General features: G+C 52.2%; 2 protein-coding genes across 2 annotated transcripts; both read right to left on the bottom strand.

The window, feature by feature from the left end:
* Positions 1-684: 684 nt before the first annotated feature.
* Positions 685-5,625, bottom strand: Syngr3 (synaptogyrin 3). Its single transcript, XM_041676630.1, has 4 exons — positions 5,392-5,625; positions 2,753-2,990; positions 2,128-2,270; positions 685-2,049 (listed from the first exon to the last, which is right to left on the bottom strand). The coding sequence occupies exons 1-4, from the start codon at positions 5,488-5,490 to the stop codon at positions 1,840-1,842; spliced, it is 690 nt and encodes a 229-aa protein (XP_041532564.1). The 5' UTR covers positions 5,491-5,625; the 3' UTR covers positions 685-1,839.
* Positions 5,626-9,505: 3,880 nt separating this feature from the next.
* Gfer (growth factor, augmenter of liver regeneration) lies at positions 9,506-12,082 on the bottom strand. The gene is made up of 3 exons (XM_041676207.1): positions 11,680-12,082; positions 11,152-11,348; positions 9,506-10,228 (listed from the first exon to the last, which is right to left on the bottom strand). Exons 1-3 carry the CDS (start codon positions 11,923-11,925, stop codon positions 10,066-10,068), a joined length of 606 nt encoding a protein of 201 aa, XP_041532141.1. The 5' UTR covers positions 11,926-12,082; the 3' UTR covers positions 9,506-10,065.
* Between the last annotated feature and the right edge of the window lie 1,996 nt (positions 12,083-14,078).

The following is a 14,078-nucleotide window of genomic DNA, read 5'->3' as shown; positions in this document are numbered from 1 at the left end:
ATGTGAAACAAGTGTGGTGATTGATGTGCTTGATGCAAGCCTGTACTCTCAGCAGTTAGCTATCAGAGTCAAGGGAATCATCTCAAATTCGAGGCCAGCCTGGTCTACACATCAATTTCTAAGCCAACCAGGACTATATAGTGAGTCCCTGACTATCTCAAGGAAAAAAAAAATTTGTGTGATTCCATTTATATGGAATTTAAATATATAAATATGGACTTATTCTTTTTTTTTTTTTTTTTTTGGTTTTTCGAGACAGGGTTTCTCTGCGGCTTTGGAGCCTGTCCTGGAACTAGCTCTGTAGACCAGGCTGGTCTCGAACTCACAGAGATCTGCCTCCCGAGTGCTGGGATTAAAGGTGTGCGCCACCAACGCCCGGCTTTGCGACACATCTTTGTATCATTAAACACAGGTTTCACAGCATAAACGAATGTAACACATCTTCAGCTAATTAATACTCCACAGCAGTCTCCAGCATTTCCGAGAGCTTGCACTGAGTAGCAGATTTCACCAGACCAATGTGATCTATTAAGGGATCATAGTCCTGTGGTGTTTCTCTAAAACCTAGTAGTCAGCCTAACTTCCATCTTCCTACCCCCTGCCAAATTCTGGGTCCTGATGTCCTGAGACCCCAGCACAGTAGGGATGGGGGGAAAATGATTCTAGGAGTACCTTAGCTGTGGTCAATGCATTTACAGTCTTTATTGTAAAGAAGTTGCAGTTTTAACAGGGGACACTGAAAATACACAATCACGGATTGTTCTTTCAGAAGAGAGAGAAATAGATCCATATATACAAAAACTGTAAACATGATCACTTAAATATCCACATAATTGGTCTATGCTACAACGTACAGGGTTGTCATTCAACTGCAACTCCACAGGGAGGCATTTTGTCTGGAAGAATGAGATATGGCAACGCATTTGGTTTGACTTGATGTGAAAAGCCAGCTTCAAGCAATGCATGAGTAGTCTGCTATGCACAGGGACCTGGTCTGGGCCTTAAAAGGGAACAGACAATAGAATAGGGGGACTGGTTCAGGAAGCAAGGTTAAGCCATTTACAGGAATGACCCTTCAGCAACACCCTGGGCAGATGAGACCTTGTAAGAGGCTTGTCTTGCCTGTTACCCAGGTACCCAGCTGTCTCACTCTTCCCTAGGGAAGGTCTTACTGAAGAGTGAGTACCCAGGCTCATAGCTGTCTATGCCTTCCTGGGCTTCTGCACCCACACCTGGGCAGGAGCCACACAGAGGGGGGCAGCTTATGGGAGCACTATGAGATGAAATCTGAAGGCTTAATCACAATCACAATACCGACAGGGCTGAGCTGTTCTAGGGAATCCTGCAAGAGGAAGTAGAAGGGGGCCTCTGGACAGGGTGGACCACAATGATAGGAGCCAGGGCAGTCACTGTCCACAGAGACATGGGACTGGGAACAAGGGCCACAACCCCACCTAAGGGTGCAAATAGACTCCCTTTCCCTGGTCCTCAGAAGCCCTTGCACCCTGCCCTGGAAGGCCGCTGGACTTCTGACCCTAGAGTGGACAGGTGAGCCCGTGGTTCGCTGGCCCATGAAAGGAATGTTCCCAGGACAGCCCACTTCAGGCAGTACTGTTTTCTTCTCAGAGGGCCTTAGAACTGGGACCTCTAACTAGGGGAAACTTTGTGGGGACAGTCCAGGAATCCTAGGGAGGCTACTCCCCTTGGTCCCAGAGACCCACAGTGGCCACTTTCTCTGTCCTTGGCACTGGGACGGTAGGACCCAGGAAAGGTCCCAGGAGGCCTCGAGGCCTACGATGGTGAGGTGGCCTTCCAGCCCTGGCCGAAGCGTAACAGCTACTAGTAGGCAGGCACCTGGTACCCTTTGGGGCTGGTGTCCAGGGTTTCGGTGAAGGGCGGGCTCTGGTATGTTTCTGTGCCCTCCACACCACTGCCCACTGGGTAGCCTGGGTAGGCCTGGGCAGCCCCAGCACCTAGCTGATCTGTGGCAAACAGAGACATATCGGTGCCCAGGCGGAACCGCTGCAGGGCCTTCACGGTGAGTGCCACCTGGGTGAGAGAGCCAGGATCAGCTGGAGCAAACCCGGAGACACTCCAGGCCCCACCACCCACGGGACCCGCACTCACCCAGCTGAGTATGGAGAAGAAGCTGAACGCGATGGCGGCCCGCGCCGCATCCCCAGCCTGTGCAGTGCCTGGTCCCGGCGCTGTGCGCTGCCACTGATTGGTGAGGAAACAGAAGCCTACGAACCACAGGAAGGACCAGACACCTGCAGGTGGGGACTGGTGATCAGATGGTGTTCCACCACCAGGATCGGTGGTCTAGTTGAACCAGAGAAGGTCCCTCCGGTTCACCGGAAAATCCCTGTTTACAGGACCTCCAAGACCCCGCCCCTTTGCAGCTCACCCTTGCACCTTGCGTCAGACATTCCATTTACTGTGTTAGCCGTGAGCCCTGAGACCCCCGGCGCTCCCAACACAGGGCTCCCTCCGTACCTCTAGGTGGTTGGGTCCTACGGGCTCAAAATCCTGAGGCGCATCTGGAAACCTGCTACATTCCCCGGAAGAAGCCCCGCGGCAGTCCCCACGCCTGGTCCCATTTCTTAGAGGACCAGTCACGCCCCCCCCCGACCCTTTGATCTCCCCGATTAAGTCAGACTGTACCTCTTCATGCCCCTTCAGCTCAACGCACCAGGTCCCGCCCCACCCCACTCTTCATTAGGCCACGCCTCTCACCGCCGGCCCCGCCCACCTGAGAAGCCCAGGTCCAGAAGCACAGCGCGGCGACGGTCTCGGACGCTGCTGATCTGCTGAAAACGCGCGTCCAGCAGCAGGAAGGCAGCGCAGGCGATGAAGGCCCCGAGACCCAGCACGACGCCGAAGCGACAGGCGCCCGCGTTTCCGTTGAAGACGCAACGCAACTCTGGACCGCTGTCCGCGTTTACATAGCCTTCGTTGACTATGGGCCCGAACACGGCAATAGAGAAAACCTGCCAGCAGCAGGCGGCGTTTAGGGCTATGAGGCCTCCTCATGCCACTGCCCGAAGGCATCTGTTGCCCCTGTCAAAAGCCCCAAGTCTCTATGCCTGTCCCAGAGTTCTCCTGCAGCATCTAACCCATCTTCCCACCCTCTTGCATATTGAGAAATTATTGAAAATAAAGAAGCTGGGTGGGGGTGGCACACACCTTTAATACCAATATTCAGGAGGCAGAGACAGGCGGATCTCGAGTTCGAGGTCAACCTGGTCTATAAAGAAATAAAAAGAAAGAGGCATTTACAGAGTAGCTAAAACCGCTACTTTGCTTAGGTTTGCATGGAGGTAATACTGTATGTCTGTAATCACAACACTCCGGAGGTGGAGTAAGAAGGATCAGAGGAAGACAGCCTTGGCTACCTAAGACACTAATAAAACAATAATACAGAGCTCAAATGAGATGGCTCAATAGTTAAAAGCACTGGCTAGGTCTGATTCCCAGCACCCATGTGGAAGCTCAAGACTGTAACTTGGTGACAGGGAATCCGATGCCCTCTCTGGTCTCTGCCAGTACCAAACACACACATGGTGCACAGACATACATGCAGGAAAACACTCATAAACATAAAATATCTGAGACACCACTCTTCCTATTCCCTTTAGAGGAGGCATATTAGAGTTCCCATGGTGAAGTCGGTCATATGACTGCTAAGAGCCATAGCTCCTTGGCTCCTCTGCAGGTCTTGGAACCTATGGCCTCCCAGAGTTTACTTAAAAGAGACAGAAGCCTTCACCTATATGGGTGACTTCCGGGCTTATGGTAGGCCAGGGCACTGTTGAGGGTAAAGCCAAGGGGCAGCTGTCTAGGTAAATATGCAAGTATGCCAGCCTTTCCCCTTCTGAACTGGACCTCTGCATATGGCAGCTGCGTGTGTCTGCTCCTTAGAGTACCACATGAAGTAAACTGACCTGGCTAGGAATGCTGGGTCCAAGAGTGTCCTCTAGCAATAGTGGACACCAGAAATGATCCCTGTGAGTAACCAGTTAAAATATCAGTCAAAGCCAGGTGGTGGTGGTGGTGCGCGTTTTTAATCCCAGCACCCAGGAGGCAGAGACAAGCAGATATCAGAGTTTGAGGCCAGCCTGGTCTACAGAGCAAGTTCCAGGACAGGCTCCAAAAGCTATAGAGAGACTCTGTCTCAAAAAAAAAAAAAATCAGTCAAAAGCAATGATTCTAAAGCTTTAGAAAATTGGGCTCTCTAAAGTTGAACACTGACCTTTTTTTCTTTTTGGTTATCTGAAACATGGTTTCTCTGTGAAACAGTCCTGGCTGTCCTGGAACTCGTTTTGTAGACCAGGCTGGCCTCAAACTCTGATATCTGCCTGTCTCTGCCTCCTGAGTACTAGGATTAAAGGCGAGCACCACCACTGCCTGGTGACCACTGACTTCCAAGGTTTAGTCTGACTTCAGTACCTCCTGCCCACTAGTTCTCCAGGGCAGGATGGAAGCACACACTAAGTCTAGGCAGGCCTGTGTCTCCAAGAAATGTCCTCCAGTCTCAAATCATATTTCACTCCTTTCTCACCCAAACTTCTTGATAATGTAGCCATGGAACATGCCACAGCATGGACAAGTCCCTTGAGAGCAATGCACAAGTCAGGACCAGAAGAGTCTTGCTTCAGTCCTCGCAATCTTGCGGGGAGGGGATGCCCCACCCTGGGAACCGCCCTCCTCCAAGACAGCTGTGGAAATTAGACGAGTATCAGCTGGACAAAATCCAGAACTTGGCACCCATCTCCTAAATCTTCTGCCCTAGGGGTTAGGACAGGCAAAACATGCTCAATGGGATAGATTACCCCTAGTCTGCAGCTTCCATGCCATTTCCGGGAAGCCTTCCCGGATGAGCCCCTTCTAACTACACCAGCCAGGAGCCCCCTTGCCCTCCTTCAACTGAGACCTAAGGGGTCTAGGAAGGACCACCTCCCTTTAAATGAACCTGGTGAATTTATGATCCAGCAAAGGAAGGAACTGTGCTCCCATGCCCCCTTTCCCATCTGGAATTTAGTCCCTGAACCCCTCGGAGAACCACATCCGCAACCCTATGCCCACTTCCAGGTTTTGGGAACCTGAAAAATGAAGAGAATGCTGAGGAAGGGAACTGGATTAGATCTAAAGAACTGAGGGCAGGGGGAGACCAGCGGTGACCTCTCAAGGTCTATTGGTAACAGTCGGCCCTTCCCCCGTCCGCAGGTGGGCGCGCCTAGCTATGTGACGTCACCCCAACCTGCGGTCGGGGGGGGAGGGGCCGACGGAGAGGAGGGTGAGGGGCTATGGGCAGGGGGCGGGTGAGGGTGGGAGACAGGGATGCTAGGAGAGATGGGGGACCAGGAAGGGGCCTGCTTTGGGGCCACTCACCCAAGACACTGCCCGCAACAGGGTCTGGGGCCGCTTCGCGAAGCTCACGGGATCGAAGGCAGCTCCCGCACGGCCCGCGCCGAAGGAGGCTCCCTCCATGGCAGGACCGGTGCCTTCTGTCCGTTTGTCCCGCCGGTCTACCCTGCCAGAGACTGCCCGGGGCTGCTGCTGAGGCTGCTGATGCTACGGATGCTGCCGCTACCGCCGCCTCCCGGGAGCGCGCGTCGGCTGCGGCGGGGGCGCGCGGGGCGGGGCCGAGCCAGCGCCCCCGACAGGGTCCACGCGCCTGGGACCTAAGCCCTTCCCTGCGTCCTTCCTGCTCACTGTCCCCTGCGTGACAAAGTCGGAGATGGAGACATTCTCTGGAAAGACAAAGCGAGGTCCTCATGGGGTTTAGAGGTGGGCAAGAGAAGGTAAGGACTGAACTCAGATTTTGTCATGGCCAAGATCATTGACAGAAGGATGAGCACATCATCAGTGTGCTTCTCTGACCAGGAGGGCCTTTTGGTGAGTATATAAGGGGAAACTGAGGCCTAGCATCTTGCCCTTTGCATTCAGGGAAAGACAACCAGTCCCCATCCCCTAGTCTCAGAAGACCGGGGGTAAGTCACTGGGGGCCTTTCTCATTAGCCCTTTCATCACTATAGAAAGAAAATCAAAGAACATGTAAGGAAAGAAGCCCCTGTCCTCTTTCTGACTGAGAAAGAAGAAAATCTCAGCTCAGAAATGTGGTACACACTTGTATTGCTGCGGCTCACATCCCCACTGCATTCTGACTTCTCCTTCACAGGTTGTACCTTCCTAACAGAGTCAGGTGAGAAGAGTGGCGTTTGCCTTCAGGGACACTCGTCTGGGAGGCAGAGACCACTGTGGCCAGCAGGAGTGAAGGTTGAACATCTCTGTTCCTTTCCTCTGGTGGGGTCATGTCTTCCACAAGCTTTTTCCATCTCTGGTCTCCAGAATTGATCTGTGGCCATTTAATTCTGAGTTCACGGAGGGGAGAAGCAGCAGAGATACCATCTTGTTCCAGATGTTACCTAGTTACCCTGGCCACTGCTGGGAATCCCACAGACCCGCTTCATGCTTCCAGTGCCAGGCTGGTAGGAGACTGAATGACGCTACCTTCATGGTCACTGCAGAAGTGGGGGTAGAGTAAAAGATGATGGGTGAGACCCCCAGTTGTCTGTCTCTGTCTTCCCTGGGAACAGAGCCAGATATAAGCAAAGTTTACACACATTAAGACTGTGCAGTGCCGGGAGCTGGAGAGATGGCTCAGTGGTTAAGAGCGTTGCCTGCTCTTCCAAAGGTCCTGAGTTCAATTCCCAGCAACCACATGGTGGCTCACAGCCATCTGAAATGAGGTCTGGTGCCCTCTTCTGGCCTTCAGGCATACACGCAGAAAGAATATTGTATACATAATAAAAAAAAAAAAAAAAAAGACTGTGCAGTGCCAAGCACTTTACTGTGACCTGTTGTTCATTCTTCAGAGGGAAGGGCAGCTGTGGTGTCCAGTCCCTAGGAAACCAATTGTTTCTGGGACACAGGTGAACAGAGCAGGTGCAGCCCACCAGTTTGGTCAACTCCCTGATACCTTGAATCCCATTTTAGCTGTGGGCAGATCTGTGTTATCATCCATTCTCCCCTTTTCCTCCATCATTTATATCCGCATTCAGGAAAAAAATGCAGCACATTCTCTGAAAAACAGTTCTTGGGCTGAGTATATAGCCTGGAGGCAGAACACTTGCCTAGCATGCATGGGGTGGGTGTCTCAGATTAAATTCCTAATACCACCAAATAAACAGCTTCTGTTCCCCTTAGCAGCAAATTCAGGCTGTTGCCCATCTATTTCTAGTACCTCTCCCTCCCCTTTTCCCTCAGTACCTGCAATATAATTAAGTCCCTACCCTGCACCTAGCCGGGCTCCTCCGCCTGCCATTTCAGAATCGAGCTTGATTCTCCTCATTCATACACACAGCTCACACCTCCAATGTCTATCTCAGCCTTCTTATTTCCCCATTGCTGGGAAAAGAACCTGGGGTATTATGCATGCCAGGCAAGCATTTCCCCTCAGAGCTACATCCCTAGCCATCGTGAGCCTCTTTTTTAAAAAATTTCTTTAGATTTATTTATAATAAATAAATACAACATTCTGCCTCCATGTATGCCCACACGCCAGAGGAGGGCGCCAGACCTCAGTACAGATGGTTGTGAGCCACCATGTGGTTGCTGGGAATTGAACTCAGGACCTCTGGAAGAGCAGTAAGTGCTCTTTTTTTTTTTTTTTAAGTATTTGTTTATTTATTATGCATACAATATTCTGTCTGCATGTACACCTGTATGCCAGAAGAGGGCACCAGACCTCATTACAGATGGTTGTGAACCACCATGTGGTTGCTGGGAATTGAACTCAGGACCTTTGGAAGAGCAGGCAATGCTCTTAACCACTAAACCATCTCTCCAGCCCCCGAGCAGTAAGTGCTCTTAACCACTGAGCCATCTCTCCAGCCCCTATGAGGCTCTTCTTGAAAGCCCTTTCCTGTCCTCCATTTGCCAGATCTATAGGCTTGTGATCAATCCCTCTGTTGACAGGGTTTCACTATGAGGAACTGGAATTAAAGTGTGTACCATCATGCTGGGCTCGTATTCCTGTGTTGCCTATGTGCTGACCACTGACAGCTCAGACCATAACCTTGCTTTACACTACAGCTTCACTTGTCTTGTGGATGCCCTGTGAACAGGGACAAAATGAAAGTTTTGAGGGTTCTTTTTTTAATATTTATTTATTATGTATATAATATTCTGTGTGTATGCCTGCAGGCCAGAAGAGGGCACCAGAATTTTTTTTTTTTTTTTTTTTTTTTTTTTTTTTTTTTTTTTTTGGTTTTTCGAGACAGGGTTTCTCTGTGGCTTTGGAGCCTGTCCTGGAACTAGCTCTTGTAGACCAGGCTGGTCTCGAACTCACAGAGATCCGCCTGCCTCTGCCTCCCGAGTGCTGAGATTAAAGGCGTGCGCCACCATCGCCCGGCCGGCACCAGACCTCATTATAGATGGTTGTGAGCCATCCAGCCCTTGAGGCTTTTTTTTTTAAGATTTATTTATTATATATACAACATTCCATGTATCTTCTGCACACCAGATCTCATTTCGGATGGTTGCGAGCCACCATGTGGTTGCTGGGAATTGAACTCAGGACCTCTGGAAGAGCAGTAAGTGCTCTTAACCTCTGAGCCATCTCTCCAGCCCCAAGTTTTGAGTTTTTTAAAAATAAATTGAGTTATTGGTTTTCCCTCTCTTGTTTTAAGGCAGGATCTATGTAGACCAAGCTGTCCTCAGACTTCCCAGAGATCTGACCACCTCTGCATCCTGAGCGCTGGTGCTGAAGGCAAAGGCACATGTGTCACACCTGGCTTTTCCTTTTCTTTTTGTAATGTTTTGAACTAAGCAGTGGTGGTGCACACCTTTAATCCCATCATTCAGGAGGCAGAGGCAGGTGGATTTCTGTGAGTTCAAGGCAAGCCTGGTCTACAGAGAGAGTTCTAGACCAGCCAGGGCTACACAGAGAAAACAAGCGGGGGGGGGGGGGGGGACAACAGACACAGACAACAAATAAATGTGTTTTGAGTGTTTGCCCTTGTATGTATTTCTGTATGGGCTTTTGTACCTGGTACCCATGGTATTGGATCCCCTGGGACTGGAGTCACTACATGGGTGCTGGAGAAACAGCCAGCACAAGGAAGTCATACCCAGCTAGTCCTCACCCACAGAAGGGCCATCACAGGAAAGAATAGTAAGTATCTTTACACACTGCTGCTGGGATGCTCTAGTTGGGAGCCTCGCCCAAGGACAGACTGAACTGAGCTGAGCAGATCCAGAGGAGCCCAACTGGAGGGTGTACCCCAAATTCCTAGCTGCCAACACTCTGGCCGCTCCCCATTTGTATCCCATAGTGTCCTAGTCATCTTCAGCTTCTTTCTCGCCCTGGGAATTCTGACTCCACGAAGAGCTTGTCTCAGCCGCTCCATAGTGACTTCTGCCAGTACAAAATGATCCAACCAATCACAGAAAAGCAAAAGCAGGCCTGTCCATCAGTACAAAGCACACAAAGACCAGGCCCTACGTCACTTCATTTTATTTTGGTCTCCAACTCCTAAGGGAGCAGATACTCAGGATCATCTGCTGTCAGGCATGTCACAGCTGTGGAAGAACATGTGCCAGGCAGGCAGTGGGCAGTACGGTGGGCACACCCTCAGAGAAAAACCCTCCTAGAGCTGGGAACAGAGTGCAGAATAGACAGCTCGGTGAAATGGCATAGTTCTGTAGGCACCCCTGGCAATGCAGTAGGATGGCAATGGTCTAGCCTGTCTTCCTATGGGCAGCCATGTCCAAACTGTGTAATGGGCAAGAGGCTGCATTATAAAGGATATGGGGCAGCCTGTGGAAAGATGCCTCTCATCTTCATGGCACCTTAGCTGAGGAGGCCACAGTGGGTACCTCCACTTCTCAATCTTGTGGGTAAGGTTCCCATTGGCAGTGTCCTAGGGACCCTACCTCCCCCACCCCACCGAAGAAAAGCTTTGGCTCAGATGCACTTTAATCGATAGGCTGTCCCTCCCTCTCTAGCCAGGTTGCCCATGGATCCTGGCCAGATGCCCCACACGCTCTGCTGACAATCTTCTAGTCACAGGAGCCGTCCTTCCAGCCGTCACGCCATCGCTCATCTACTCTGGAGCAGTCAAAATCAGGCTTGCCCAGCTTCCGATTCACCTCATTGTGCAGGCGGCACAGCCACTGGCTGAAGGAGACCCGAGTGCTTGTGTCTGGCTGGTTCCTGCTTATCCTTTGTGAGAGAAGCACAGGAAGACGGTAAGGAGGTGTTGACTCTGTTCTTGCCAATGCCTAGAGACAGGGAGCTGGGGCACTGCTATGAATTAAACTTGGGAATGCATTCGTGTTCCAAGCAGATGATGAGCAGGGTTGACTCTGGAGTTTCCTGGGCTTGGGCAACTTGGGCAACTTCCAGGGCTGCTCACTCATTCACCTGACTTGGCAAGAGCCCAGAGAAAGATATACTGACTGAGGCAGGCAACTTTACAACCTTGTAACAATCAGGGAGCACTGTCCCATGGTCTCTAGCCCCAGGCAGAGTAGAGACAGGTGGGGCCTGGCCCAAGAGAGTGTTTCGTAGTACCATGGGCCCAGTTAGCAAGATCACCCTCATTCCTAACTGTCCAGGCCTCAAATAGCAAGCACAACTGCCCAACAGGTCCAACCTAGAAACACAGGTTAAGCCACTGAGAGTGATAGTTTATTTCATTCCTGTTTTTTTGTTTGCTTGGTTTTCTTAAGACAGGGTTTCTCCGAGTAGCCCTGGTTGTCCTTGAACTCACTTTGAAGACCAGACTGGCCTTGAACTCTCAGAGAAGCACCTTCCTCTGCCTCACGGTGCTGGGATTAAAGACGTGTGCCACCACCACCCAGTTCATTCCCGTTTTTAAAATCAGTAACCACGCTGAGGGATTAGGGAAGTTAGGCAAAGTGGAATCTTCGTCAATCTTTAGGAAGTGGAAGGAAGCCCTTCCTAAAAACCTTAAGGATAAGGATCCACAGAACTGGGCTTTTTGAGGAGAAAGGAGAAGGATCCCATGACCCAACATCCCTTTTGGTGACCCCTCTCTCCTGCAACCATTTTCCTAGGCCCCTCTTATGACATCTGCCAGGCCCCCATCAGGGGCCTTACTGGCAGAGATACTGCACACTTACCTCTTCCTTATGTCTTCCGCACACTCCTCGCAGGGGTAAAACTTGGAAAATATATGTATGAACTGGGCCATATCTTGCTGCTGTTCTGGGGTGGGCATGTCCGGGTAATAGGCGGCCAGCGTGTGGAGGAAAGCCCAGGTGTGGCGACCCAGTTCCTCCCGATCCTGTGGGCAATCCTCCCTAAACTTGATGTCCCGCTGCAGAAGTAGGCCGACTAAGGGTCAGTTCATTCTTCCCCAACCAAAAGCCCACAAAATTCCAACCCAGTGGCATACTGTTTGCGTTGCACGCCAGAGGACTTGGGTTCGGATTCCCAGGATCACCAAAAAAATAAAATTGACAAGAATGCTCCCTTTTTCAGTTGACAGCCCACTAAATCGATCCAGCCAGCCGGTGGCTGAAAACTCAAAGTTCGAGCCTAACGGTGTGTGTGGGTGAGGGGATGGACGTGTTTAGGCATAGCCAACCCTGAGAAACCCGGTGTGGGGCTGGGAACCGCGACCGGGCGGCCAGGTGGGGCATCTGCACCTTCTGCTGGGTCCGCATCCACGACTTGAAGTCCACACAGGCCCGGCACGGCCGCTTCCCGTGCTTCAAACCTTGCGGGGCCGAGGCCGAGGCCGAGGCGGAGGCGGCGGCGTCTCGATGCCCTGCGCCCCGGCCCCGCGCGTCAGTCACCAAGTCGTCGTCGGTCATCTGGGAGCGCGCGCCGCCGGGCAGGAAGGAGAAGAGACCGCTGCGAGAGAAGCCCGCGGGTTCGCTGGGCGCCGCCATCTTGCCGGCGTACGGACGGCGGGGCCAAGAGAGGCTCCGGAAGGTCGGCCGGGCCAGCGCGCACGCCAAGGCCAGCGCGCGGCGGCAGGAGCGGCAACCGCGGCCCGGGGCTGGGCTCACGCTGGATCGGGAGGCGGAGCCTGGCGGCGGGGCGGGGCTGGGGGCCGAGGCGGCCGCCCCGGTTGGGGAGGAGCGGGAGGCATGGACGCGGGAGGAGGCCTGGGTGCGGGAGGAGGCGGGGCGGGAGGCAGGGGCAGAGGCGGCGTGCACTTGCGCCTGGCTGCCCGCAGCGGGCCGGGCGCGCGTGGTCCATGGTGGCGCTCGGGCTTCCTCCAGCAGAAGTGTCGTGGGTTGTGGGAGGTGCGCTGCGGCCCCGCTGAGAACTCGGGCTGAGACGAGGTCCGAGAAGCTTCTCGCGTCGCCCCCAAGGCTCGGTTCACACCCTAACCAGCGGCCAAGTTTTGGGTTTTTCTGCCATAGGACGCTTCTGGGTGCCTTGGCAACGCGGGGCGGGGCGTGGTCTCACGGACCAGACAGCGCCGGAGGACCAGGGTCGACCTTTGCCCTAGTAATTGGGGCCCGGGAACCTTAGTAGAGTCTGCGGGCGGGTCCCCAACCTAAAACCTGGAAATAAAAAGTTATTATGCCTATTTCAGCCGCAGGTATTCCTTTTTTTTTCTTTTGAGACAAGGTCTCATGTGACTTGGGCTAACTTCGAACTCTATGTAGTTGAGTGAAGATGACGCTAAATTCTTCAGTCTTCTGCCACCACCAGCAACTCCTCAAGAACTTGACTTAAAAGCCTGGGTCATCACAGGAAGAGTTCCTTTCCCTGCCTCCATGTGTTCATTCATTCATCTGCAAATATTTGTACAGTGGTACCCTGCTCCAAGCGCTGCTTCCGGCACTGAGCAGAACAAGGAACAAGCTTCTGTCCCTGGCCTCTTTGGCCTTTGACCAGGGGTGAAGACGGGGAAAACCCAGTCACTGGAATAAATTTTATTTCCGAACTAGTGAAAACCATGTATAGAGTATGGAAGTACAGCTCTCCTAAATTGGAGACCCTGAGGCACAGGCCTGTAGGGAGAGGTACCAACTCAGGCTATCTGCATTTTACAGAAACACTAGGCCACTGGGGACAGAACTCTGGGGAGGAAGATGGAGGCCAGGATTCAGAGTTGGGCAGTATCCCACCACCATGCTAGAAACTGGGATTTGCTCTAAAACAGGAGGAGACGTTGGACAATTTGGGACAAAGCTGTCTTGACCTGATCCCATTTCTATTTTTCAGTATTTCTCCTATTTTGTGAGAGTGAGTGTGTGTGTGTATCTTTGGTTGTCCTGGAATTCTTTCTTTAGACCAGGCTGACCCCAAACTCAGGAGATTCTCCTGCCTCTGCTTCCCTTTGTGTGCTGGGATTAAAGGTGTGCACCACCTGTAATTATCTGCCCAGCCCAGCTTTTTTTTTTTTAATTCTTATTTTGTGTGCATTGGTGTTTGTCCTGCATGTATGCCTGTGTGAGTATGTCAGATTCCCTGGAACTAGAGTTACAAACAGTGGTGAGCTGCCAATGTGGGCACTGGGAATTGAACCTGGGTCCTCTGGAAGAGCAGCCAGTGCTCTTATCTGACCCACCTCTCCAGTTGTGAGGAACCTCTGGCCAGAGTTGGGCTCCTCCGTGTGCATCTATGTGAGAGGAGGTGGCGGCTGTGGTGGATGAGTAGAGGGCGGCTCTGGTTGGTAGGGCTGACAGGCCACCTGTTGGTGGTGAGGCCCTAGTGGTAGGGACTCAGCCCTTTCCTGTTGCTCTTACATCTTCCAATGCTTCTGAAAGAACCAGTTGATTAAGGCGATACCAAGACTTGACCAAGGAAAGAGGTAGGTTTCATGGCCATGGCCTTGTTACACAGGTCTGAGCCTCAGATGCTCAGGACACTGAGGCAGGAATATCGCAAGTTTAAAGCCAGCCTTTGCGAATTAGCAAAACCCTATCTCAACCCCCCCCCCCAAAACAAACAAAAACCAGACCTAAAAGGACCCAGGGGTGAAATAGTTGGCTCGGAGGACAGCAGCATATGGCCCACAGGCAAATTTAAAAACCATGCTGTTAGGCACACCTTGGGAGGAGGTAATAGCAGGGTGGGGAAGAGG

This window comes from Microtus oregoni, unplaced genomic scaffold (assembly GCF_018167655.1).
Source record: "Microtus oregoni isolate MIOR12 unplaced genomic scaffold, Mior012 000027F_ref0000203, whole genome shotgun sequence".
NCBI lineage: Eukaryota > Metazoa > Chordata > Mammalia > Rodentia > Cricetidae > Microtus > Microtus oregoni.
The sequence above is the reverse complement of the archived record's forward strand: the minus strand, read 5'-3'. Positions and strand labels throughout refer to the sequence as shown.

Coding starts and splice junctions, on each gene's coding strand:
- Syngr3 (XM_041676630.1), bottom strand. CDS start 5,490: ATGGAGGGAGCCTCCTTCGGCGCGGGCCGTGCGGGAGCTGCCTTCGAT. Junction 2,271..2,752: donor TCTGGACCTGGGCTTCTCAG/GTGGGCGGGGCC, acceptor CCCCACCTGCAG/GTGTCTGGTCCTTCCTGTGG. Junction 2,050..2,127: donor TCTTCTCCATACTCAGCTGG/GTGAGTGCGGGT, acceptor TCTCTCACCCAG/GTGGCACTCACCGTGAAGGC.
- Gfer (XM_041676207.1), bottom strand. CDS start 11,925: ATGGCGGCGCCCAGCGAACCCGCGGGCTTCTCTCGCAGCGGTCTCTTC. Junction 11,349..11,679: donor GGATGCGGACCCAGCAGAAG/GTGCAGATGCCC, acceptor CTACTTCTGCAG/CGGGACATCAAGTTTAGGGA. Junction 10,229..11,151: donor GCGGAAGACATAAGGAAGAG/GTAAGTGTGCAG, acceptor TCTCTCACAAAG/GATAAGCAGGAACCAGCCAG.